We start from the raw sequence: 15,700 nt of genomic DNA, 5'->3' as shown, positions 1-15,700 counted from the left end.
AGCCAACACAATACTGAAGAACAAAGTTGAAGGACTGATGCTATCTGACTTCAAGACTTATTATAAAGGTACAACAATTAAGACAGTGTGGTATTGGTGAAAGAAGAGGCAAACACATCAATGGAATGGAAATGAGAGCCTGAAACAGAGTCAAATAAATATAGTCAATCTTTGAAAAAGGAATAAAGATAATACAATGCAGCAAAGATAGTCTTTCCAGCAAATCATGCTAGAACTGGAGGTCCACATGCAAAAAAAATCTAGAAATAGACCTAACAAACTTCACAAGAATTAAACCAAAACAGATTAAAACCTAAATGTAAAACATAAAATTCCTAGAAGATAACAGAGAAATTTCTAGGTGACCATGGGTATAACCATGACTTAAGATCTAACAAAGATATGATAATGAAAGAAATTTTGGGGAAGCTGAACTTCATTAAAATTGAAAACTGCTCTGTGAAATGTGAAGGAATGAGAAGACAAGCCACAACTGTGAGAAAATATCCATAGAAGATATATCTGAGAAAGGACTGTTAGCAAAGCATGCAAAGAACTCTTCAAACTCAACAATAAGAAAATGAACAACCCAATTAAGAATAGGCAAAAGACCTAAACAAACACCTCACCAAAAAAGATATACATATGACAAAAACACATGAAAAAATGTTCAGCATCATAAATCACTAGGGAATTGCAAATGAAAACAACACTGAGATACTACTCCATACATGTTAGAATGGTCAAAATTAAAAACACTGATAACTACTCATGAGGATGAGAGGGTCAGAAATTCCCAGTCATGGTTCCTGGGAATGCGATATGGTACAGCCACTTTGGAAGACAGTTTGGTAGTTTCTTAGAAAAGCAGACATAAGTTTTACCAGTAATCCAGGAACCGTGTTCCCTGGTATTTACCCAAATGAGCTGAACAATAATAAGAGTGGCAGCAGAGAAAAGCAATTAGAGAATGAGAGAGTCCTAATCTCCCAGGTGTCTGTCCTGGGTCCAGTTTGCATTGGGAAGGACAGGAAGGAAAAGTACATAAACACACCTGTCAGGGTATAATACAGCCATCCAGCCAACAGGACAATTCTTGAGGATCCTTTTGATTATACAGATGACAGAAAGCAGAAGTGTGGCTCCCCTGCCACATCTGTGAAGGCTGGGGAACAGTATCCTGGGAACAGATTCTTCTTGTGCTGAGCTTCCATGTCCTGTACGACTCTATAGCACCTTCTCTCCTTCCAACGTCAACATATAATTTGAGACTGCAAAAACCTTGAAAATTAAATGCACATGACAATCTACAATGAGACCAAGTGTTAAAGCAGAAATTTATTAAAATCCATTTTATATAGTGTTTTAGGGACAAAAAAATGTAGTCCTCAACATTCAGGTAATCAACTCTATCCTCAGAAGTGCCTTGGGAGAAAACATTCTTGCGCCCTTTCCTCCAAAAGATACTTCTGTTTATATTCCTGAAAATGATGCACTGCGAGAAGACAGATTCCTTTGCCCTCCCCCCTCAAAAGATTCTTCTATTTATACCCCTGAAAATGATGCATTTATAACCCCACCTCTCAAGGACAATCCTGTTGAGATCCCAAAACCTCTGCAAAGAGTGAAGAGATACTAGCAGAGAACCTTCTCAGAATGCAGTGCCTCACTGAGAGGTGTAGTGCAAGAGATACATAAAATGGTGGTTGCTTCAGAGGAGTGTAGGCCGGCTACTCTGGGTAGGCCGGCTGTGAAAGAGCCCGACAGCCCAGCAAGGCAGCCCCTAGCTGCGAAGTGTAGCCAGACGGGACTGCATGGCCTCCAGAGCCTCTTCCTCCTCCTCATCTTCTGATGCAGCCATCGCTCCTGAGGGTTCGGGCTCTGGAAGGGCGTCGGTCACTTTACTAGGTGCTTTGCCTAAGGCCCCTGAAAAGAAACAGCAAATAAATTAACCAAGTATTGTTTTTAAAAAGTGGTCCCTCAATCTCTCTGCCTTTCATACCTGGAAGAGTCCAACAAGAACAGAAAAGGAGTAATAAAACAAGCTGTGTGAGATTTTGCTATGATAAATATGCAAACACCAACTTGTCATCATACCAAGATTACAATAACTGAAGATCCTGATTTTAAGAATTTTGGTTCTGATACTCTTGGTCTAAATTCCCAAGCCCTATTAAAGATTTAATTTTTAAGATTCACGAAGATGTTAAATGTTTCTCAGTAAAACTAAATTGTTTCTAAACATTCACAAAATGTTTTCCTGGAGTAACTAGTCTTTCTCCCAACAGTTTTAAAACAAATAATTAAATAATTTTAAAACAAACAGATAAAAATTAAACGTCATTAATTTTTTTTAGTAAACATAAAATCCAAAATCCAGAAGTAAAAATAAAGTTTAAAACCTCATTAACCACTGTTCAGAGATTACTATTTTTGTTTATTCCCTTTCCAGACTTTTTCTATAGACCTATTTTTTACACAAGAGTATGTATTGCAGTAACGAGGCTTTTCTCACACATTATATTGTGAAAATCTTTCCATGTCAATGAATGTATTTCCATATTACCATAGCTATAAAGTATTCCATTAAAGCAGATACAACACAATTCAACTAATACTCTATTATTAGGCATTTAGCTTGTTTCAAATATTTCAGTATGATAAATAATGCTACTACAGACATCCTTGAATTAAATTTTTCATCACATCCTTAAATACTAGAATAGATTCCCATAAATCAACCTGTTAGGTCCAGGGCCTTTGTCAGCTACTGCCAAATTGCTTTCAAGAAAGTCCATACCACTCTAAGCTCCCAACAGCACTGCTGGGAGAGCAGTGTTTCTCCTTACATTCTGAAGACTCTAGCAATTTTTTAAAATCTTGGTGTTTTAAAAAAGATGGTTATGGATATTGTGCTTACTTTTTAAGAACTATCTTGAATAATCTTAAAAATGTAGAAGAAAGAGGGTCCTAAAGAAAAAGCTACTAGCTAAATTTAGTGAATGCAAGAATGACCACAGAAGGAGGGTAGAAAGAAGAAGAATCTCAGGACCATACCTGCTGTGATTTCAAAGAGAATTTTGTCAATTTCCATTTCTGCTGCTTCTTCCATTTCTTCCTGATCATCCATGCTCTCAAAAGTGTCCTCTAACATTTCTTCTATGATGCCAGCCTAAACACAGAACAAATCACATCACTTCCCTCAGTTGGTAAATCTGTTCCCCACAGACAACTCTGTGGGTCCAGTTCCACCCGAGCTCTAGAGTCTCCAGGTCCAGACCACTCTTCTGAGGGCTAACACTCAAGACAGATGGCCACAAGAAACGATGACGTTGTCTGTCCTCTCTGAAGAAAGGCAAAGACCACAGGGAAACTGTTCTCCACGTTCAGCACTAGGGCTGGAGGGGGAACTTCGTCAGTAGAGCCCCTGCTGACACTGTAAGGAGGGCACTTGGGGAACAATCTGCTGAAAATCAAATGTGCTCTGAGCTGTCTTAGGAAGCATGTGCCCTAATGTTGCAAACAGAGTCTATGAGTACAGGGCCTGAAACAGGATGAAAATGGGAGTGGAGTCTTTGTGGACACTATAACAGGTACCAAAGGCAGAGTGGGGTTCCATGGAACCCTAAAAAGGCCTGAAGAGTACTTCAGCATGTCCAGGTTACAGCTGCTGGTATAGGGCCAGTCCAGGGATTCTGGCAAGGCTCAATCAATTCACCAAAGACTGATCCTCCATTCCTGAGAGAATCACTAAAACAGCGTTTCTGCATGTAACGCCCTGACTCTACTGGAAGCCTGAAGCCAGCCACAAACCTCCTTTGTCCCCAAGGGAGCATGGTGCCACCATGGAGCACAAGAAAACTGTTTTCAAACATTGTCCAACACAAGCCAGACCCAAGGTCTTCCTTATCAGGCAGTGTCCTCAGCTCCCAAGTAAGACCCCATGGATTGTTGTTTGGTTTTAAAGCAAAAGGTCCTAATAGCACCCTCCAATGACAGAAAGAGGCCCCTGGTATCCCTGAGTAGAACAGATGGGAAGGGACTGAGAGTCAAAAGGACAGTATGGATTCAGGCTTCTGAGAAGCTGCCAAAAAAGAAAAATCCTAATTGCTGTGCCACTTCATTTGCAAGAACTGAGCCCTTTGCTTTGTATCTTGATCCAGTGATTTAAGGAACAGGTCACTTGTGACAGCTCCAGCTCTGGTTCCCCCACACTTAGCAGCCACAACTCTCACTAACCATGCTGATGGTATCAAAGGTAAAGCAAGTCCATTCTCCTGCCTGCCTTTGCTGCCACACCACTCAAATGACTCTTAATGACACAAATCAGACTAATAACCATATTCTATATATTCTCAGATCCTTTCCTCCCAACCAAAATGAAAAATAAATTCAATTCACACAGGTGGAACCCTGTGACCCCAATGAATGGCAGTCATCTTAGTGTTGGAGACTATTGTGGAAGAGGTTCAGTATGTGCTCTGTAAGTGGTTAAAAAGAGCCTACTGGAATCCTGACTCTAATAGCCTTCCATATCCTAGAGATGGGTGTCACTCATTCATTTATGCACTTATTCATCAGCAACCATTCAACCAATGCCCACTCTGTGCCACACAACAGGTCAGGGCCTGCGAACAAATGGAGTATGACTAACGTCATGCCCTCAAGCAGCAGGGCCCTTACCAGAGGCTTCATTTTGTACTTGGGGATGCATCCTAGAATGTATTCAGTAATTATTTATCATCTATTATATACAGGCCTTCCTCCAAATCTGTGTTACTTTCAGCATTCAGAAAGCATTGTGGAGAAGACCCCAGATTCTAAAAGGGGCTTCCCCTCAGATCCTGGTGGCTACATAAGTTAGAATGAGCAGGATTGAAGTCATTCCAAGAATTACCTTTTTATCTAGTTCTAGATGGACAGCCATCACAACTTGGGAAAAAAGACCCATGCACCACTTTTAAAGGACACATACTTCTGACCCCATTGCCTCCTTCCTGCTACTGCCCCAGACTTTTGGTACCAAACACCTGTGTTGTAGGTTTTCTATGCTGTGGTTTCATCAATTTTCTCTGGTTCCTCCCTCCTGTGCCCAAGAGCCCCACACAGAACTCAAATTCATAAATGAAACTCCCTAGGAAGAAGGAAGGCAATTCCTATACACAAGCTAATACATAAGAATCTGAGGTGTACAATATTGGCTCTCAGATCACAAGTCTAAAGTGTGAAACACGCCTGCATGAGGAACTTACATTCACAACTTCTGACGCAGCTCAGGCAGTAAGGTATGTGGCTCCAACCCCAGATCTGTCACTTACTACCAAAGTCACTTAGGTAAATCACCTGGCAACTTGAACACTCAATTTCCTCCTGTGTAAAATGGGGTAAAAAAGAGCTCCCTCACAGAGTCCTGGGAGGACTCTATAGGACAAAACGTGTGGTATACCACTGGCTGGCAGGGGGCTCAGTAACAATGTTCTCCTGAGCCTTGCCCCTGTCTGAAGGCCACCAGTAGAAGTCCTTTCTAGGCCCCAATCGTGGGACACTGGCAATCTGACCCAGCCTCTGCCATGGTCAGCTTAGATGGTTTCAACCAGTTATAAGAGCTGCTCCTCTGTCTTCAAAATCATTTCTGTCTGGCAACAGTGGTCAGTCTGCTCCTGCCCAGCCCTAGCCCTAGCCCTCTGCCATGTGCTAGGAATGAATGCAGGGTTGGCCCCAGGTCACCTTCATCATCTCTTTGGAAAGTTCTCTCATGGTGGCCTGGATTTCTGGGATCTTCACAAGACTCTGCATGGCCTTCATCACTTCTGTGCTCTTCTGCAGGGAACCAGCCACTCGCAAAACCGCTGAGAGGGAAAAGTAACAGGATGGTTTAATAGAATGTGACGCAGGACTGGTATAAAGAGTAACAGTCATAAGCTATTCTAATAAAAGAGAACAGTAGTAGGTGGACTACCAAAGCTATTTATGAATCTGTAGACTACATTACTGTGCTAGTTGACCAAGAGACTGACTTTTCCAAATTATATATGACTTTAGCTACAACAGGTACATGTTCCTAGAGCACATACACACACCAGCTGGCTGACTTAGCAGCCTGAAGGTATGCATGTTATCTTTAGGGAGATGTCCACTAGGAATGACTGTGTCACACAAGACAAGTCACATGGCAGGAACAGCTCTAGACCTTGCCAGGCCACGCTGGAAAATATGCTTTAGGCTACCCAACTGGTACTCCCCATACAGTAGCCTATGGATGGTGGCTATTCTGTGAGAGACTTGCCACTCCTCCTCAGGAAAATGAGAGAAGTCAGGAGAAGATACATAGTAAGTCTATGTGTCACTGTTCCTGGTGGTAACAGTTCCTTGCTAGGAAAACATTTTCCACATTCTGATTATATACATATTATATATTTTATTTAAGAAATCATGATAATAGCAAATGATCATCCCTCTGCTTTGCACCCCAGCCACACACACATCTTTAACATGTCAAAATAAAGATTTGGCACACTTCCAAATCTGTTTTGGAATTTCATGAGATTTAAAGTTCTGAGCTGCTCAACAAAACTGGTACTGAGCCCTTCTCTAGTACTGCAGAGCCTGGCTAAGCCAGGAGTCACTATGAATTTACTCCTGTCTGAACCCAGACTCTAGGCAGCTTCCACATCTAAGGAAAAACAAGAAGCAAGGAAATAAGAATGACTAGGGAAATGCCTGTCTAACATATAAACAGTTTTGTGATTTTTCCAAACGAGTGAGAAAGTGCTAGTTGCAGAGAATACTTCATTTCCCTTAAAATTGAAATGGGAAAGTAAAATATTGATCTAATCATTGAGATCAAATTTTTTGATTTAATATTAGATCAAAATATTGAGATTATTATAATTATAGCAGAAATATCAAGAATCTGTAAGGTTGAAATAAATTATATTTGCCATTATGACACAAAACTGTTTTAAAATATTAAGATTATTATTGATTATTGTAAAAGGTAAGTGATGGGAAGAAGGGCAAAAATAAAGCTAATTCCATACAGTTCTTTTTGAACTGTAGTGTTTGATGTCTACACAGGCCTATGTTTTATCCTAATTTACATCTTCAGTCTATACCAGAGTGTGCCTGAATGTGACATGTGTTCAATAAACTTTTTTGAGCTGAATTAGTAAAAACAAAAAGATGGGAGACGGAAAAAAAATGGTGTGACAAGTGTTAAATACTAAAACATCTGTACTTTGAAGAAGCCATAAACTTCTGATTGTTAAGAAAGGGAAGAGACACTATAGCAGAGAAAAGAGGAAGCAAAAATAAACTTAGAAATGAAACTAATTCAAAAAAATTCAATTTGATAACCAATCAGGACAAGGGTAAGTAGATTTTTAAAAGGCCAAAAATGAATGTATGTGCTACAGTGAAAACTCAAAATAAGGAAGATACACATACAGAGAAAAATAAAAGAGTAGATTTAGATTAAGATATACTTTCTATGTTCCATGAGAAAAGCATGTGAAGCAGATAAAAATTATTTTATAATAAAAATAGTCACCCCTCAAGAGAATGAGAAGACAAGTCATAAGCTGAAAGAAAATATTTACACAAGACATATCTGAGAAAGGACTGTTCTCCAAAGTGTGCAAAGAACTCTTAAAATCAACAGTCAGAAAATGAACAATCCAATTAAAAATGGGCAGAAGACCTAAACAGATACCTCACCAAAAAGATATACAGATGCCTCCACACCCCCCCCCCCAAAAAAAAACCCACCAAAACCCATATGAAAAGATAATCAACATGTCATTTGGGAACTGCAAGTTAAAACAAGGAGATACATACCACTACACATGTATTAAAATTGTCAAAATCCAGCACTGACAACACTCAATGCTGCCAAGGATGTGGAACAATAGGAACTCTACTTCACTGCTGGTGGGAAAGCAAAATGTAGTCACTTTGGAAGACAACATGGCAGTTTTTTTTTTTTTTTTTTTTTAACAAAACTAGACGTATTATATTCTTACTATATTATCCAGGATTGTATTCATTGGTGTTTACTCAAATGAGCTGAAACATATGTCTACACAAAACCTATGGATTAGCAGCTTTCTTCATAATTGCCAAAATTTGGAAGCAACCAGGAGGTTGCTTGCAAGCGAACAATAATGGATAAAGTGTGATACATACAGACAATGGAATATTCAGCACTAAAAAGAAATGAGCTCTCAAGCCATTAAAAAAATTAAGAAAACTTACTTACCTGCATATTACTAAATGAAAGAAGCCAATCTAAACAGCTTACACACTGTATGATTCCAACCACATGACATTCTGGAGGAGGCAAAGCTATGGAGACCGTAAAAAGATGGGTGGTTGCCAGGGGTTAGGGAGCAGGAAGGGCTGAACAGGCAGAGCACAGAGGATTAGCAGCTACATATATTTCACAATAAAAAAAGAACCTCTGGGGTACCTGAGTGGCTCAGTCAGTCAAGCAGGGGGTGCCTGCTTAAGATTCGCCCTCTCCCCTCTGCCCCCACACCCCGCTCACATGTGCATACACACGCTTTCTCTCTCTCAAAAGAAAAAAAAAATCTCCAAAAAGTTAATACAGAAAACATTAATAAGTTAGCATTTTAGCAACTAGCTGACATTTGAAATTAGAAAGCTCAAAGTCACACAGAAGGAATCATGAAAATAAGCAGCATTTCCTAGTTGTAGCTCTTTCTACTGGCCCCTCCTCAGCCCATTGCCAGGCCTTCCTGCTGCTCTTCCAGCGTCCCAGGCTGTGGGGCCAGCGGTGGGGCCTCTGCACTTGATCCTCCCTCAATATGTAGCGCACAGCCCCACTAACAGCTCTCTGGAGTGGGGACCTCATGGATAGATTTCTCTTTCGTTTTTTTTTTTTTTAAATGATATACTACATGAATTTGTATGTCATCCTTTCACAGGGATTAATGAATCTTCTCATTAAGGTTACCATTCTGGTAATACATGCTTGCCCAAGAGAGGACAAGATTTCTTTTTTATTTGAACTGGACTCACGATTTTACTCCCAGTGCCTAGCATGGTGCCTGACAAGGGGACACTCAAATATTTGTTGAAGAAAGCAACAAATGAACTCAGAAGACAAGGAAAACTATCACAACATTAAAATTTGACTTTAAAAAATGTTAAACAGGGATCCCTGGGTGGTGCAGCGGTTTGGCGCCTGCCTTTGGCCCAGGGCACGATCCTGGTAGACCCGGGATCGAATCCCACATCGGGCTCCCGGTGCATGGAGCCTGCTTCTCCCTCTGCCTGTGTCTCTGCGCCTCTCTCTCTCTCTCTGTGACTATCATAAATAAATAAAAATTTAAAAAAAATAAAAAAAATAAAAAATGTTAAACATATTCATGTCTTTTTTTTTTAATGATTTTATTATTTTATTCATGAGAGAGACAGGCAGAGACATAGGCAGAGGGAGAAGCAGGCTCCATGCAGGGAGCCTTATGTGGGACTTGATCCCAGATCCCAGGATCACGCCCTGGGCCGAAGGCAGATGCTCAACCACTGAGCCACCCAGGCATCCCCATATTCATGTCTTAATAGAAAACAATACTGAGGCGGTTAAAAAAGACTCAAGTGCTTCTACATATAATGACATATTTAGGTCAGAAATGTGTTTTTCCTTTTTTGTACTGACCATAAAAATTCCATAATACTTCTTTATAGAAATAAATCCATTTCATATGGCAAAAGGAATGGGAGAGACATTCACAGACAGAAACTAGTTCTCCCCAAATTTTCAATTAGATATAGAATGACTACATATTGGTGATAATAACAGATCAAATGATCTCAGAAAAGAAACTAAAACCCAGAAATAAACATTAAAAACAACAACAACAACAACAACAAAAAGCATTTAAAACCCAGGAAGAAACATAGAAAAATTGAAGAATTTAAAAGATTAGTCTTTTAGCATTTCATTGTAGAAATTTCCAACATACACAAAAATAGAAAAGTGTCATTTCACCAAATAGGAGATACACCTGGCAAGTAAGCACATGAAAAAATGTTCCTACTCATCAGCCACTAGAGGAATGCAAGTTAAAACCACAATCAGGTCCACACATACATCAGAATGGCCAAAAAATAAAAATAAATAAAAAAAATAGTGACACTATCAAATGTGGAAGATGCAGAAAAACTGGACCACTCATACACTGGCATGTGGGAATTTAAAATGTACTGTTATTCTGGACAACAGTTTGACAGTTCCTTATATACAACCATAAAAACCAGCAATTGTTCTACTGGACATCTATCTCAGAGAAGAGATGTACATTTTTTAAAGAACCTGTATACTTTTATAGCAGCTTTATTCAAAATAGCCAATAACTGTAAACAACCCACAAGTCCTCCAACAGGTCAAAGATTACACTGTGGTATATCCATACCATGGGATACTACTCAGCAATAAAAAAGGAATGACCTACTGATACATGCAAACCTTGGGTTAATTTCCAGAGAATTAAACCAAGTAGAAAAAAGTCAATCCCCTAGGTTACATATTGTCTGATTCCATCTATATAATATTCCTGAAATGACAAAATTATAAAATGGAGAACAGCTTAGTGGTTGCCAGAGATAGGCAGGGAGGGAAATGCCAGAGATTAGGCAGGTAAGTGTGGTTATAAAAGGACAATATGAGGGATCCTTGTAGAGATGGAAACTGGAAACATTCTTTAGCTTGACTATACCAATGCCAAAATCCTAGTTGGATATTCTATTATAATTTTGTAAGACATTAACATTCTGGGAAAATTGGCAAAGGGTACACAGAATCCCCATGTATTACTTCTCAAAACTGCATGCATATAAATCTACAATTATCTCAAAATAAAAACCTCAATTATAAACTCTGAGAATATAGGTAGGGACACCTGGGTGGCTCAGTAGGTTAAGCATCTGCCTTTGGCTCAGCACCCTGGGATCGAGCCCTGAGTTGGGCTCCTTGTACAGTGGGGAGTCTGCTTCTCCTTCTCCCTCTGCCCCTGTCCCCGTGCTTACTCACTCTCTCTCAAAAAAATAAAATCTTAAAAAAAAAAGAATATATAAAAATAAAGCAATAATATATTCCCATGCTTGCCTGTCAAAAAAGATATTATACACATAAAAATACAAGTTCTGCTATGAATATTACAATAACCAAAGACAGAAACAAAAGTAGCTAAATACAGCCCTCACTTCATAATCAGATGCAAAAACTAATATAGATATTCTGAAAAGAATTTGACACCAATAATGAAAGCAACAAAAGCATAAAACTCTACCTATCATAGGTTCTCATGGCAATTACAGTTAAATTTAAAAAACAGAAAAGTAAATTAAGGTTAAGTATCAAAAATGACAGCAACACCAAAATGCTGCAGCTCCTTGATATTGAGGGCCCAGGGGAACAAGACACTCACAAACTGGACTGACTTATTTTTAAAAGCCAATTCAAACATGGCAATCACAAAAAGAATGAATGCAATTTTGAGAAAATATGGAATCTTACAATATTTCACAATAATGACAAGTGTAAGCTCCAAGAGGTGATAAAAGACTCAAGCTTCAAAAGTATCTTTTTTTTTAATTTAAAGATTTTATTTTTTCATGAGAGACAGAGAGAGAGAGAGAGAGGCAGAGACACAGGCAGAGGGAGAAGCAGGCTCCATGCAGGGAGCCTGACGTGGGACTCGATCCCAGGACTCCAGGATCACGCCCTGGGCCAAAGGCGAGCGCTAAACCACTGAGCCACCCAGGGATCCCCCAAAAGTATCTTTGAAGAGATAGCTATTTCTTCTTCACATAGTTCAGAAAAAGAGTTAAATGATTTACAAGAGACATCCAACACATGGTAAGAAATAAAGAACATAAAGATAAAAATTAAAAGGAAAAGACGACAATACACATTCTATGATATGGGGAACTCAACCAAAGGCCATAAAAGAGAATTAGTCATTAAAAATTATTGGAACCATGCACATTTGGGAGACTTGCAAAATTTAAAAGCATTTATTTACAATTCATATGCCACCACTTGAAAAAAAATTGAAGCAGTTTATTACAAAGACATAATATTAACTGGTATGATAAAATAAACAGAAAAGCAGGGCACGTGGGTGGCTCAGGTCATAATTCCGGGGTCCTAGGATTGAGCCCTGTGTCAGGCTCCCTGCTCAGCGGGGAGTCTCTTTCTCCCTCTCCTCCCCGATTGTGTTCTCTTTTGCTTTCTCTGTTATCTCTCTCTCTCAAGTAAATAAAATTTTTAAAAGAAAAAACAGAAAAACTAAAAAGGGGGAGTTGATTTTACAGATGTAGGACTAAGTTTCTCAACAATGACATGCTGAATGATTTGGGCTGGATAATTCTGCTATAGGTAGCTGTTTGATGCATTCGAAGTATTAGCAGCATCCTTGGCTTCTACCCACTACATGCCAGTAGCATTCTCCCCGCACCCCAGATGTGACAATCAAAAATGTCTCCAGACACTGCCAAATGTCCCCTGAAGGGCAAAACTGGCCTTTGATGGGGATCACTGACCTAGGCTGGTAGAGCCACCGCAACGGAGAATAAATTTAGCTTTAGCATCTCAAAAGCTGAGAAACAAAGGCTAATAGTGTTTTGGGACTCTGTCAGGACACTCTCTGGTAGAAGCATATTATTTCACTGGCAAAGATTTTTTTCCAGCACTAGGTTTTAACAGAAATTTCATTTCCCAATTTTTACTGACTATAGAGTTACAGAAATAGTCTTCATCTAGCTATATCTTATCTATTAAAAAAAGCAAGGAAAGGAATACTATGCAAATACAGCTCAGCAAAGGCATTTTTGTGGGAAGCAAAGCTAAGAGGGGTGAAAATGTGGCTTTCTGATGGATCCAGTTTGCTACAAACAGGACCTTAAAATTCTAGGACAGCTATCTCATGTCATTCACTTAATGTCAACTGCATATTTTTGTACACTTACAGCTGAGTAAAACAGGTATTCATATCAACAATAATCAAAATTAAATATTTTATTTGTTTGAGAGAAAGCTAGAGTGAGAGAGAGAGCACAAACAGGGGAGAACGAGAAGCAGGCTACCCAATGAGCAGGGAGCTTGATGTAGGGCTCGATCCCAGGACCCCGGGGGTCAGAACCTGAGCTGAAAGCAGACGCTTCACTGACTGAGCCACCCAGGCACCCCAACGATAACTAAAATTAAAAGGAAACAAAGAATAAAATTGTTAGGGAGGTATGTTTTTCACCCTTTAAAAAATGTCTATTAATACTGTATTTTGTTTGTACAAAGGAAAAATATTTCACTTGAAAAAGACAATTTGCTCTACAGATTTTTGTGAAAGTTTTGAAGAAAAACATTTAAAACCACTGAATAAACACATGGACAATAAATAACAGATATTTATTTATTTTAGAAGACTATTATAGTTCAGCAAATCTTATAGAAACTGAATTTTAATCTTGTATATGCTAGATCATGTTAAACATTAAATGCCAAGTAAAGGGAAAAGTCTGTTTCTATGTGTTTAATTATGGCCTTGGACTTAAGACCTGGGTAACAAATGTATATGCATACATATATATTATTTTATTATCTATTATATATATGTCATTATGTTTATGTATAGAAGAACAGTATGTTATTATATATGTCACATATATAAAACAACACTATTAGACTAAACAAAGCAAACTGCCCAATATTCCAGATGGCACTGTAACAGTAATTACTGGTGGATAAGAGGGCTGAGGCCAAAACAAGGGAACTGGTGAACACTTTTTTATTTTATATATTTATGAAGTATTTTTTTTTTGCAGTACGCCTGCATAACTTTTAAATTAAATATTTCTGATTCAACATCAGTTTAAATTTCACAAATATTATGTTTCACTTCAAAGATGCATACTTTGCAAACTTACTTTCAAGTTCTCCAATTAAAGCAAGGAAACAAACAAAACAAAGAAAGAACCTATAGAAGGAAATCAGAACAGGTCCCTAAGAGGGAATGCCCTAGCCAGACCCTCTCTTTTCATCACCTTTTTTGCTCCTCTAGACACACCTGCCCTAACTACCCACAGGTTTAGAGCGCCCATCCAGTTTCTGCCTCCAGGACTCCACGATGGCTCAGCATCCAAGCATGGCCCATCTTTATTTTTACTGTGACAAAATATGCGCAACATAAAATTTACCGTTTTAACCATTTTTAAGTGTCACATTCACAATGTTGTGCAATCCTCACCACCATCTCCAGAACTTTTTTCATCTTCCCAAACTGAAATTCTGTCTCCATTAAACTCTCAACGTCCCATTTTCCCTCCTTCCAACTCTTGGCAACCACCATTGTATGTTCTGTCTCAATGGATATGACTTCTAGGTACCTCATGCAAGTGGCATCATATGTTATCTGTCTTTTGTGACAGGCCTATTACACTTAGCATAATGCCTTCAGAGTTCATCCAAACTGTAACCAAGTGTCAGCTTTTTCTTCCTTTTTAACTTCAGGATGAATAATATTCCATTGTGTGTAAACACTACATTCTGTTTATCCATTCATCCTTCCATGGACACCTGGGTTACCTTTACCTTTTGTCTACTGTCAATAATGTGGCTATGAATGTGGATGTACAAATACCTGTTTAGGACCCTGCTTTCAATTCTTTTGGGTACATACCCAGAGTTGGAATTTCTGGATCATACAGCAATTCTATGTCCTGCCCCACCTTCGAACCTCTCTCTTAATTTACTCCCCCAATTAAAACATACTCCTCATCTGTCTTATTCTGCATGGAGGTACTGTCAGAGAGCCATCACTTGGAAAGCATCTAATCATGACAATATATTAATAGCTGACAAGGCTTAATGTATTACCTCTCCCAGAGACATCTGCATTTTAACCAAAGAACATCTTAAGGAAAATGACTTCATCAAATGGTAGCTTTTCAAAGCTGGAGCAGGCTGAGGGTGGAAGGGGGGCGGACATTGAGGGCAAGACCCTAATCTCTCAGGAACTCTCAGTACAGTAATTCTAATTTTCTCTTTTCTCATTTCAAAATGTAGACTCCTCCCTCCTGCTCTGTCCTTGATGCCACCCTCTGTTACCTTCTCCACTGTATTTATTAATCTGCCAACAGGAATATCCTACTATAAACCCTCTCAACAATGCTTCCTGGGGGTTCCTCCCACCAGGCATTGTGCTTAGGTGCCAGGGAAGCAGGATGATCCTAGTGGAGTCAGAGATAGACCCAAATAGAATCTCCATTTTCTTTTTAGTCCTCTTCCTCCACCTGGGTTTCCAGTGTCTTTTAATGGCCCTGCATTCTTCCTATGCTCAAGGGCTTAGAGCATTTCCAGCTTATTTAATACCTTCACCATGTCCATTTACTCTGCATCCAGAATAGGTCTTGCTAGTGTCCTCTCCTCCAGCCCATCCCATTAGACTAAGCTACTCAGGCCCTGCCTGCAGTGGCCACTCGGGTCCCCTGCCCACCATCCTGTGGTGCCATGCCCTCACTGCACTGCAGTCTGTGCTTGCAGTGGGCCACGGCACTCTATTACCTACAAAATGTATTACAACAGTCAGTTTAACTTAAAAAACCGACTCCAAATTACCTTTGGAGCATTACCCCCTCATGCCTTCCCCTCCTTAATGTGCTCTTGTCAAATGGAATCAAG

General features: G+C 39.4%; 1 protein-coding gene across 3 annotated transcripts in view; it reads right to left on the bottom strand.

Moving 5' to 3' along the window:
- Positions 1–1,318: 1,318 nt before the first annotated feature.
- CHMP3 (charged multivesicular body protein 3) overlaps positions 1,319–15,700 on the bottom strand; it is a 57,884-nt gene continuing 43,502 nt past the window's right edge. For all 3 annotated transcript variants that reach the window (XM_049095545.1, XM_025453852.3, XM_035700970.2), the window contains 3 exons: positions 5,728–5,849; positions 3,058–3,172; positions 1,319–1,926 (listed from right to left, as the gene is read on the bottom strand). In XM_049095545.1, coding sequence (XP_048951502.1) covers positions 1,784–1,926; positions 3,058–3,172; positions 5,728–5,849 — 380 coding nt within the window. In that variant the 3' untranslated portion in view covers positions 1,319–1,783. The remainder of the gene's footprint in view (positions 1,927–3,057; positions 3,173–5,727; positions 5,850–15,700) is intronic.

Source organism: Canis lupus, chromosome 17 (assembly GCF_003254725.2).
Source record: "Canis lupus dingo isolate Sandy chromosome 17, ASM325472v2, whole genome shotgun sequence".
Lineage (NCBI taxonomy): Eukaryota > Metazoa > Chordata > Mammalia > Carnivora > Canidae > Canis > Canis lupus.
This window is presented reverse-complemented; position numbering and strand designations above follow the sequence as displayed.